The 12,476-nt window shown below is 41.5% G+C and overlaps 1 protein-coding gene across 5 annotated transcripts in view; it reads right to left on the bottom strand.

Annotated features, from left to right (window-relative positions):
• LOC115196476 (sodium channel protein type 4 subunit alpha B) overlaps positions 1-12,476 on the bottom strand; it is a 56,781-nt gene that overhangs the window by 29,932 nt on the left and 14,373 nt on the right. For 3 of the 5 annotated variants that reach the window (XM_029757360.1, XM_029757375.1, XM_029757369.1), the window contains exons 2-8: positions 10,559-10,699; positions 10,204-10,341; positions 9,804-9,922; positions 3,852-3,941; positions 3,452-3,580; positions 1,729-1,820; positions 1,049-1,345 (exon numbers count right to left, since the gene is read on the bottom strand). In XM_029757360.1, the coding sequence (XP_029613220.1) occupies positions 1,049-1,345; positions 1,729-1,820; positions 3,452-3,580; positions 3,852-3,941; positions 9,804-9,922; positions 10,204-10,341; positions 10,559-10,690 (997 nt within the window). In that variant the 5' untranslated portion in view covers positions 10,691-10,699. Of the gene's footprint in view, positions 1-1,048; positions 1,346-1,728; positions 1,821-3,451; positions 3,581-3,851; positions 3,942-9,803; positions 9,923-10,203; positions 10,342-10,558; positions 11,240-12,476 lie in introns of those variants that run through there. The other 2 variants (XM_029757351.1, XM_029757342.1) reach the window with 2 other exon arrangements.

Below are 12,476 nucleotides of genomic sequence, written 5' to 3'. Positions count from 1 at the left end.
TAGGCCATCTGTAAATAGCCCATCCAACTACCACATCCCCATACTGTATTTATTTATTTATCTTGCTCCTTTGCACCCCAGTATCTCTACTTGCACATTCATCTTCTGCACATCTACCATTCCAGTGTTTAATTGCTACATTGTAATTACTTCGCCACCATGGCCTATTTATTGCCTTCCCTCCCTTACCCTACCTCATTTGCACACACTGTATATAGACTTTTTCTCCTGTATTATAGACTGTATGTTTGTTTATTTCATGTGTAACTCTGTGTTGTTGTATGTGTCGAACTGCTTTGCTTTATCTTGGCCAGGTCGCAGTTGTAAATGAGAACTTGTTCTCAACTAGCCTACCTGGTTAAATAAAGGTGAAATAAAAATGGAATAAAATGTCAAATCAATTGAATTTACTACAGGTGGACTCCAATCAAGTTGTATAAACATCTCAAGGATGATTAATGGAAACAGGATGAGCTCAATTTCGAGTCTCATAGCAAAGGGTCTGAATACTTATGTAAATAAGGTATTTCAGTTTTTTTATTTATTTTAAAAACCTGTTTTCGCTTTGTCATTATGGGGTATTGTGTGTAGATTGCTGAATAAGGCTGTAAAGTAACATTACGAAATGTGGGAAAAGTCAAGGGGTCTGAATACTTTCCAAAGGCACTGTACTTAATATCATATAGTACTGTGACAAAATCCCAACTAATATATAGTTAACGGTTCAGTAAGTCATTATCAATTCCCTGAATCAATGTGCCATCAAAAGCCTGTCACTACCTTAATCATTGATGTATGCATTGTCCCACGTGTTGTTGCCAAGCTCTGTGTCATTATAGCCCATAGTTTTACTGAAGCATGCATTTCTTATTGAAATGTGTATACTACTTACAGAAATGTATATACTTATACAGATTTATATACTTATTTAAAACTATCATACAGTAAGTGCCATGATAAATTCCCAATTAATATAATATAATGGTTCATTAGGCCATTATCAACTCCCCTTCCGCACATCAATGTGCCATCAAAAGCCTGTCAATACCTTTATCGTCGATGTATGCCTTGAAGTCCCACGTACTGTTGCCGCTGTTTGTGCCATTGTAGCCCGTAACGTTATTAAAACCATCAGTGTCGTTGAAGGCCATTGTGATGTTGTCCATGTTGGTAGAGTTTAAACGCCATTCCACAGGGGGCCAGTAAACACACTTCTGCTTCAGGTTTCCCATGAACAGTTGAAGGCCGACCAGAGCGAACACAGCCAGGCAGAACACTGTTAGGATCATCACATCAGCCAGCTTCTTCACTGACTGGATCAAAGCGCCCACAATGGTTTTCAGACCTTAAAATAACAACAAAAAAACATTCAAATAATCTGTGACCTGAAAACTATTTGTCGACGAATGAATAACATAACGTTGAGAATATTTGATTGTGCTTGATATCCTTGTTCTCTGTATGGTGACATTAATAACCCATTTTTTTATTGCGTAGCTTGCAGAGCATTGTGCTTATAATATAATAACAGATGCCATTTAGCAGATGCCTTTTATCAAGGTGACTTACAATACAGTGCGGGAATACAACCCAAAACAACTCTAGGGTTGCTAGCACCACACACTTTCCAACGGAGGTACACAGGACCCAAAGCAGGTGTTCAAAAGCAGGTGGTGCAGTAAACAAACACACCCCAGTGGGATTTGGACCTTCTTATGTGACACGTACCGGGAATTACAGTGATTGTTTTAAGGGCTCGGAGCACACGGAACGTCCTGAGGGCAGACACGTTGCCCAGGTCAACGAACTCTGTGAGGTACCTGCCGAGCACAAAACATGACAACACAACCACACATTAGAATAGAGGGGTTGGCAGTTGATGTGTCAGCTGAACAAAAATCTGTTCAGTTTCATGGACTTTAAATGTACATTTAATACCATTGGCTCAGTTGTTATTCTAACATAGAGGATCAGAGGGTTGCTATGGTAAAAGATATGGTTTAGCGGAGGATATGTTTAGCTCAGGGTAACTGTCTACTTCTAGAGCCAAATGGCAGTGTTATCTGTAAACTGACTGCAGAAGGCAGGAGTGTGACTAGACCAGTAAGACACCATATGGAGATTTGGTTATGAAGTGGCATACGTCATGATGTGGCTGGGACTCACCAGCAAAAGTTTCAATGTTTGAAGAAGGATGACACTTACAAAAATACATTTGAAAGAAACTAGATCACATTGGGCTCCACAGAAAAAAGCTCTGTTTCAGATTTTGATAGTAGGATCCTTAACCCACTTATAAGTACAGTAACTTAAATATTTGTAATCTTATATTTACATGATTGAATCTAGCTGGATGAACTGTATGGTGTTGCTTTTCATCGGGGCTCCAAGGCCATATACAGTACTGTCATAGTGCAGCACTTTGGACCGCCACAGACCTTCAGCCATTTGGTACTGGGACAAACAAAACCCGGGAAGGAGGTGAGCACCTATAAATAGTCCCAGAGTGTGGTGTGTGACCGTCCTTTGCAAGTGGACAAATATTTTCATTCATTGGGGCTCCATGATAAAGCGAGGCAAGTGGTGTAGAAGGGCATTATGGAGAGAGAAAGAGTGAGAGAAAGGGATGGAGAGATATATTTTATATTTATATTTGAGTCATTTTGCAGACGGTCTTATCCAGAGCGATTTACAATTAGAACTCCTTAGCCAAACAAAATGAAAACTTAGCTGCTTTAAAGAAAAGGAAATACACACAAGCTTTGTACTGTTTACAAAAGACTAGTCGATCTGAGTCACAGAGTTCACACTTTTAGCAAATTTCTGACCCTGGACGAGACACGGGGCAGGGGACATGTCCACAATAATGACAGGGAAGTGTCATGGTGGCAGAGAGTTCCATTTCAGTCCAGTCAATTCAGGAAATGGATTGACATTCCCGTCATGAATTAAACGTTTCCCAATATTTCAACTTTGGTGAGTACTGAATTTCCCCTCACTTCCTGAATTGACTGAGTTGAAATAGGACTCGACCTAAGGTGAGTGCACAGGTGTGAGGATCGGAGGCAGGGGGGACTAGTCCTTTCTAGGTGGTTTTGAGCAAATAAAGTTGTATTCCAGGTGGTTTTGACCAGGTCGTGGACGTGGAAGTCATCGTTGTATTTGATGTAGTAGACATAGGGTTTAGAGAGAGAGTGAATGGGGAGAGAAAGAGAGAGTACATGGGGTGCTGGGGCCTGGGGGGAGGAGAGATAAGGAAGCAGACAAGGCCAGGGTCAAACTCATTAAGCCATTGGAGATGTCCGTTGACCTTCCTGACCTTTGACCTTACTCCTTCACTCATGCACACAGACACACAAAGAAACACAAATACACACACACTCTAACACCTGCCCCCGTGTCTAATGGTACTGCGCTGACGACTGACGGCAATCACTCTCCCAATACTCACGCCATGCTGATCACCATAAAATCCAGCCAGTTCCATGGATCTCGAAGGAATGTGAAATCTCCAACACAGAAGCCTCTGGACAACACTTTAATTGTTGCCTCAAAGGTATAGATACCAGTGAAAACATATCTGTAATGTAAAAAGAGGGGAAGAGAGAGAAGCTTTATAAAATAGCTTTTGGTGAAACTTTGTAGTGGTCAAAATTACTCTCAATAATGCTATGACCAACCTTTTAAATAATTACAAAAAATCACTAATATTTATATGAACATTTACATATTTTTTTTAAGTGCCCCCACCCCAAAATGTAGGTACTGACTTGAAAATACATGGGATGCTGAAGCAGTCAATATAGTTTTCAAAAAACATTAATAATCTCCTACGTAGGTTTGAAACTTACTCAACAGTTTTACTCCATGCCGGGGGGTCACTCATCGTCATGAACACACAGTTGGACATGATTGTTAACATGATGAACATGCTAAATAATGTACCCATATTAAGGAAATAACATGGCATTATAATGGCATTCAAATCTAATTCTATGGACCAATTTAATTAGTCCATTTCTTTATAACAATTATTTTATTATTATAATTATAATTTATTATTTTATTTATATCTTTGATTCATATGAATATAGTAATCAATAGTTGCTAATGGATGACATACTGGATAGTAAAAATCTTGAATAATACTAAAATCACATTATAAAATCACTACCATTTTCCATCGAACGGCAGCTTCTGATACGAGTAGGGGGAGAGGTATGTTTCCTCATCAACAATTCACGGTGTAGCGAAATTGAAAACATCTCGAGCTCCTGTTCACCCGACCTGTAGTTTCTGATGCTAAAACTCATTCTAATTAGATCAATTAGGTGTGTTGTAACTGTTGCCAAATAATGACATTAACGTATATTGCTAAGGATGTGTGAGTAGGGTGACTCGCCTAGCAGGTCTCAAACCCAAGCCACCAGCGCCAATGACGAACACCCTAACCACTGTCCCAATAAGGTATATCTCTAAGGCATGTGCTTATTGGGCCAGTATAGTTAGGCCCTGTCCAGAACAAACCCTAACCCCTCCTCCCTAGGCACATATGTAGATCTGAAAGAACTTTATATGCATAAGTAATAGGCTGAATGCACTTTGAAGCAAATCTCAGCTCTGTTAAAAGTACACCCAAGACAAACTTTCATTGATCCTAGTGATTCAGGAGTATCCTTAAAACAGGTTAATATGCCCCACCAACATCAGACAACTATGCAGAAAACCCTTACATTTTGAAATAAGTAAATCAAATCAATAATGAGAGAATAGTCAAATGAACTGATAACTGACACAGACATGATGGTGTAGCAGGAAGATCTGAACGCCGTGAGCCATGAGGTTGTGAGTTCAAATTCCAGGTGTTGAATAATAATTACTGTATACACTGAGTGTACAAAACATTAAGGACACCTGCTCTTTCCATGACATAGTCTGTCCAGGTGAAAGCTAGGATCACTTATCGATGTCACTAGTTCAATCCCCTTCAATCAGTGTAGATTAAGCGGAGGAGACAGGTTAAAGAAGGAGTTTTAAGCCTTGACAATTGCGACATGGATTGTGTATGTGTGCCATTCAGAGGGTGAATGGGAAAGACAAAAGATTTAAGTGACTTTGAACAGGATATGGTAGTAGGTGCCAGGCACACCAGTTGGTGTCAAGAACTGCAACGCTGCTGGGTTTTTCACACTCAACAGTTTCCTGTGTGTATCAAGAATGGTCCAGCACCCAACATGCATCCAGCCAACTTGACACTGGGACAACTGTGGGAAGCATTGGAGTCAACATGGGCCAGCATCGATGTTGAACGCTTTGGACACCGTGTAGAGCACATGCCCTGATGAATTGAGGCTGTTCTGAGGGCAAAAGGGCATTCCCATGAAACGTGTCTAGAACATTAATATTGTATATACCATGGCATTGTTCAATACTCCTTTCTGATTGGCTTGAAGGACATTCTAGAGCATTTATTATTTCCCTATAACGCACTGTATATTTGCACGGTAGAATTCAATGGATATAGTTCATTCTTACATGTTCTATGTTTGAGCTGCTTTTGAAAGCAAAAGTCGAATTGAAAACAGTATTGGTATTGTTGAATTCGATTTTCATAATAGCAAGCTAGGGCTGATTGTTTGGTTAGCTAAACTAGCAAGTCTGTTTGTTTGGTTACCACGCAACAATTGCAGCTATCTAGTTGAATTGCTAGCTACTTCAGTGAATGTTGAACACATTACTACCAGTAAATGAACACATTTCTAGTGGCAAATCTGTTCAAATATAGCCAGGGTATAAAAGGGATAATCAACTCGGGGCTCTATGCGTTGTCTAGAAAATAATGTAACTCCATGGAGTATGTTTTGTGGGACATTGATGGAAAATTCTCCTAACCCTCAGAAAACTGGACACATGAATGTTCTTGCAACGTTCCATAGAACACATCTAGAAAATTAACGTTAAATATTCTGTAACCACGTTATAGATATGTTCTGTTTGACATTAAGTTAATGTTCTCCTTACTCTACCATCAAAACATGCCAAAAAGATTCTCAGAAGGTTTTTGCTAATATAAATTGAATGTTCCCCTAACTAACAGAAAACTGGACACTCAAACATTATGGGAACATTACGGGTAACATTACAAAAACGTTCTTTCTCCCTAGAATTGTTAACTGGGATGTAAATAAAAATATCTTCGATAAGTACAAAGCCATCCCCCTTCCCCACTTCAGGCAATTAGATCACGTCTCTCTGTTCCTACTCCCTGACCTACAAGCAGCAACTCAAGAGGGGGACACCAACACAGAGAATAGTGGGGAGCTGGACAGAGGAGGCAGACTCAATGCTGCAGGACTGTTTTGAGAATACTGATTCATCCACTCAGGACTCATCCACTGACATTGAGGAATATACACTACCTACTCATTTCTTTATTTTTACTATTTTCTACATTGTAGAATAATAGTGAAGACATCAAAACTATTAAATAACACATATGGAATCATGTAGTAACCAAAAAAGTGTTAAACAAATCAAAATATATTTTATATTTGAGATTCTTCAAATAGCCACCCTTTGCCTTGATGACAACTTTGCACACTCTTGACATTCTCTCAACCAGCTTCATGAGATAGTCACCTGGAATGCATTTCAATTAACAGGTGTGCATTCTTAAAAGTTATTTTGAGGAACTTCTTTCCTTCTTAATGCGTTCGAGCAATCAGTTGTGTTGTGACCAAGTAGGGAGGCATACAGAAGATAGCCCTATTTGGTAAAAGCCCATATTATGGCAAGAAAAGCTCAAATAAGCAAAGAGAAATGACAGTCCATCATTACTTTAAGACATGAAGGTCACTCAATCCGGAAAATGTAAAGAACGTTTCTTCAAGTGCAGTCACAAAAACCATCAAGTGCTATGATGAAACTGGCTCTCATGAGGACCGACACAGGAATGGAAGAGCCAGAGTTACCTCTGGTGCAGAGGATAAGTTAATTAGAGTTACCAGCCTCAGAAATTGCAGCCCAAATAAATGCTTCACAGAGTTCAAGTAACAGACACATCTCAACGTCAACTGTTCAGAGGAGACTGTGTGAATCTGTGAATCAGGCCTTCATGGTCAAATTGCTGTAAAGAAAGCACTACTAAAGGACACCAATAATAAGAAGAGACTTGCTTGGGCCTAGAAACACGCGCAATGGACATTAGACCGGTGGAAATCTGTGCTTTGGTCTGGAGTCAAAATTTGAGATTTTTTGTTTCAATTGCTGTGTCTTTGTGAGATGTGGTATGGGTGAATGAATGATCTCCGCATATGTATTTCCCACCGTAAAGCATGGAGGATGAGGTGTGATGGTGTGGACGTGCTTTGCTGGTGACACCGTCTGTGATTTATTTAGAATTCAAGGCACACTTAACCAGCATGGCTAACACAGCATTCTGTAGCGATACGCCATCCCATCTGGTTTGCGCTTTGTGGGACTATCATTTGTTTTCAACAGGACAATCAACCAACACACCTCCAGGCTGTGTAAGGGCTATTTGACCAACAAGGAGAGAGACAGAGTGCTGCATCAGATGACCTGGCCTACACAATCCCCCGACCTCAACCAAACTGAGATGGTTTGGGATGAGTCGGACCGCAGAGTGAAGGAAAAGCAGCCAACACGTGCTCAGCATATGTGGAAACTCCTTCAAGGCTGTTGGAAAATCATTCCAGGTGAAGCTGGTTGAGAGAATGCCAAGAGTGTGCAAAGCTGTCATCAAGGCAAAGGGTGGCTATTTGAAGAATCTCAAATAGTTTTGATGTCTTCAGTATTATTCTACAATGTAGAAAATAGTAAAAATAAAGAAAAACCCTTGAATGAGTAGGTGTTCTAAAACTTTTGATCGGTAGTATGCATCGTCAGTCACAGGTTTCATTTGGAAATGTGTTGATGACATTTGTACCCACAATAACAATAGGGACATACCGAACCCAAAAACCCTGGATGAACAGAGATATCCGTACCATGCTGAGTGCCCGTACTGCAGCATTCAATGTCAGCAGAACAAACCCAGATGACTCAGTGGCTTGCGACACGTACAAGGCAAGAAGATACGAGCTCCGCAAATCCATTTGGGAAGCAAATAGATAATACAGACTCAAAATGGAATTGATGCTTGACAACTCAGACTCGTGACGCATGTGACAAGGACTAGACTATCACGGACTACAAAGGCAAATCCAGCAGTGTGGTGCCCACCGAAGCCTTCCTCCCAGACGAGATTAACACCTTCTATGCTCGCTTCGAGACAGACAATACCGATCCATCCAGGAAGAGTCTAGCTGCTCCGGACGACCAGGTGCTTTTGCTCTCCGAGGCTGACGTGAGGAAAACTCTCAAAAGATTGAATACTCTGGCCTATATGGCATTCCTGGGAGTGTGTGCTGACCAGCTGGCGGGTGTCTTCTCTGACATCTTTAATCTGTCCCTGTCCCAGGCTGTAGTCCCTACCTGCTTCAAAGAGACTTCCATCGTCCCAGTGCCCAAGAAAAACAAGATGACATGCCCAAATGACTATCGCCCCATCACGCTCACCCCGGTCGTCATGAAGTGTTTCTAGAGGCTGGTCATGGACCACATCAAGGCCAGCATGCTAGGCACAGTGGACCCATTCCAATTTGCCTACCGCTCCAACAGATCCACAGAAGATGCTATTTCCATTGCTATTCACACGGCGTAACACATCTGAACAAAAGGAACACCTATGGGAGGATGCTGTTCATTGACTACAGTTCAGCATTCAACACTATTGTTGACACCAAGCTCAGAACTCTGCGTCTGGACACCACTCTCTGCACTGGATGCTGGACTTCCTCACAGACCACAGACTGTGAGGATTGGCAACAACACCTCCTCCACACTGACTCTTAACACAGGGGCCCCCCAGGGGTGTGTCCTCAGCCTTCTGCTGTAATCCCTGTTCACACACGATTGTGTGGCTTTGCACGACACCAACTCCATCATCAAGGTTGTAAGCCTGAACCAACAACGACGAGTCAGCATATAGGGAGGAGGTAAGTGAACTGGCATTGCGGTGCCAGGACAACATCCTCTCCCTCAAAGTCAGCAAAACAAAAGAGTTGATTATTGACTTCAGGAAGCAGAGAAAGGAACGTCCGATCCACATCAACAGGACTGCAGTAGAGAGACTCAGCAGTTTTCAGTTCCTCAGTGTTCACATCACCAACGACATGACATGGACCAACAACCCCACCACTCTTGTCAAGAGGGCGCAACAGTGTCTCTACTTCCTAAGGTGGCTGAAGAAATTTGCAATGCCACCCGGGTCCTCTTCATATACTACTGCTACACCATCGAGAGCATCCTGACTGGTTGCATCACGGCCTGATACAGGAATTGCTCCATCCATGACTGCAAGGCCCTCCATCCAGGACATCTACTCGAAATGGTGATGAGGAAGGCCAGAAGCATCATCAAGGACCCCACACACCCCAGCCTCGAGCTGTTCACTCCCTTACGGTCGGGCACATGGTATCGGAGCATGAGGTCTGATAACAACAGGCTCAGAGACAGTTTCTATCTACAGGACATCAGAATGCTGAACACTGTTGAACTGGACTAACCTGCTCTGATTCTCAACACCTTTGCGCACGCACGCACGCACGCACACACACCCACACACACACACACACACACACTCTCACACACACACTTCTTGGACTCTGAACATTCAGCAGGATCCTAAGTTATATTTATTTCTAATGTAGATCAGTGAGATACTTGTATTGAAAGGATATGAATGTATGAGAATTTTGATGGATCCTCTCCTGAGAATACTGAAGGGTGTTAGAATATAGCAGGCAGGCTCAGCATTGAACCTGAATATTGTATTCCCTTTGGTGATGACAATAAAGGTCTGAAAAACAAGAAGTAAAGATTAGTGAAGAAGTATTTGAAGTCCAAAATTATCTTTACTTTAATTGAATGTGTTGATATTAGCAAAGTAGAGTTTGTTGTAATTGTTGTAAATCAGAGGGCATTTACCCTCTGAATAATAACAATATAATAATATTACTTGGAAAGTGTAAATACACATCTGATTTGAGCTTATTGTAAAGGAAATAACTTTGTGATGATGTCTGGTTATGTGGACACTCAGTCCTCAGGCCACTAAGGGACATGGGCTGCAGTGCTCACTTTGTGTGATTTGTAGAAAGGATCCAGTTCCTCCAGAGGCGTGTTGAACAGCTCAGGTGGCGGGTCTCCGTAGATGAATGGCAGGGCCTTGCCGGCCTCCAGGTCGACGGCTGGCTTTGGCAGGTCCTCCTCTGCCACCTCCGAAAAGGTAATAAAAAAAACACGAGTACAAACACTTTACCATTTGTTACGAGCACTGATTTTGCGGATAGCAGCTATTTTGAAAGAAAGTTTTACTTGCAATGGCTTGACTGTGATATATGGTCATTTTAACTACCTTATTTAAATCCACTGATCGTAAAGTCACTCTGGAATCTGGATAAGTGTCTGCAAAATGACTAAATGTTAAATGTACCTCAATGTTCAGGGCCTTTTTTCTCTCCTGCTCCTCTGCTTCCTCGGCCATCCGCCTCTCGATCTCCGCCAGCGACTCAAGGGTGAAGCGGCGAAACACTTCGGTGCCTGTGGGAGGGAGCAGGGCGACCATCTTGGCATTCTGCTGGGCGAGAAATGCAACCACACCGGGGTCTCTCAGCAGGGTTTTTTTTTTAATGTAACCTTTATTTAATTAGTGTGCTGTGAGTTGGAGGGATGGATCAGGAAGATGAAAAGATATTAGGCATGTAAATATACATCTTTAAAATGCATTATAACATGTTTTGGCATATTGTTTCATAGGGGTATTTCATGGAGAGGGACAGGTACAATGAGAAAAGACTGGGTGAGGACACTGTGCAGCAGCTTCAGCTGAAATGTGAACTCAGACAGGTGGGTCCTTTTCTGTGTTTTTGAGCAGCCAAGCCTTCATCTGCACTTTTTACAACAATCCGTAGCCTTGAAACCACTTTACAGAATCCTCTTCCCTTTCGTCAACGGAAACTCATTTACAATGACAAGACACCTCTAGATAATACTATTTTGACCATACCAAGCAGTGTGGCTGGTGGCTCCACAGGTGTGCACGTGTTCTGTCACTCATGGGGACACTATGTCACCGCCAAATCTAAGGGTAGACCTAGAAAATTAAAGCCACTTGGGTGCTGCCATAGAGTTACTTTAGAAGTGCCCATCCAAGAAGGCACAAGGTCATTGGCCACAGATAAAATGACGTCAAATCACGTTATATGTACAGTAGCTTTGATTAGACTGATCATGTCAACATCATACTTTCAAAATCTTAGCTATCAGTCATCATCATGAATCAAGTCAACAATCTACTGGCAAATACTTTTTATTCCTTGTCATATGAAGAGAATTAATGAAGAGAAATTATAGATAAAACGTATCGGTGCTCATCGGCCATTGGACATAAAAACTGCACAAAAACTTGGAAATCGCAAATTCAACAATGAGTGGTTTGGAAGGAATCAGTGACAGTGGCTAACTCTGCAAGTATTGCAAAGTAATCACTAGCCTGCAATTCAGTGGATTGGCTGTGTGGTCCCAAATCTGGGATTAATGGTTTAAAATTATAAACATTTAACATTGTCCATTCTGTCAATGTAGCATGATGTGTGCCGCACTCAAAATAACTGTTAACTCGGAACTGCGAAAACTTGACTTCAGTGAGTTCAAGACAAATGAGAAGTCGGGAATAAACAAGCTCCGACTGGGAAAATACGTTTTGAACGGTCATCCAACTCGAAAATGTAAATCTGGCATCTTTCTAGAGCTACGACCTGAAGTTCAAAGACGTCATCATGATTCAACCTTGTTTTTTTCCCGAGTTCCCAGTTGTTTTGAAAGCACCGTAAATCCAGAGAATGCCAGACGTTGATGACAAAATTTTCCCACGAAGGACCGCCTAGTCACCTTCCTGTTCAAGTGAGCACAGCACAAGAAGGTGACTCCAAAAATATATTGTATGCTGCTGCATAAATGATGTAATATACCAGGGAGATATGTAAACTGTAGCCAGGACATGCACATGTAGCCTATAACCTGTTTTAGAGAAATGTAATCATTGAATATTGTAAGAGGTTTCATTGTCTGCTTATATGCCCCCTTTATTTATCCTACGTTTATGACTTGGTGACAGGGAGAACACAGTAAGAATGGCCCATGTTCTGAATTCTGTCGCTGTACATTTCAAAAGTGCTAAACAAATAGTTATATTGACTACATCCGTCCTAGCTTGCTCATTAATGTCATAATCGAAATTACGGATTGCCTCTTATCTGCTTGTCGCCCCCTTATGCCATAGTTTGTACATCTCAATTGTCATTAGAAACCACAATCGTTTAAACAAGTCAGCCATATCAGCTATGTTTTTT

Source organism: Salmo trutta, chromosome 1, assembly GCF_901001165.1.
Source record: "Salmo trutta chromosome 1, fSalTru1.1, whole genome shotgun sequence".
NCBI lineage: Eukaryota > Metazoa > Chordata > Actinopteri > Salmoniformes > Salmonidae > Salmo > Salmo trutta.
Note: the sequence above shows the minus strand (reverse complement) of the source record. Positions and strands in the feature narration are given on the sequence as shown.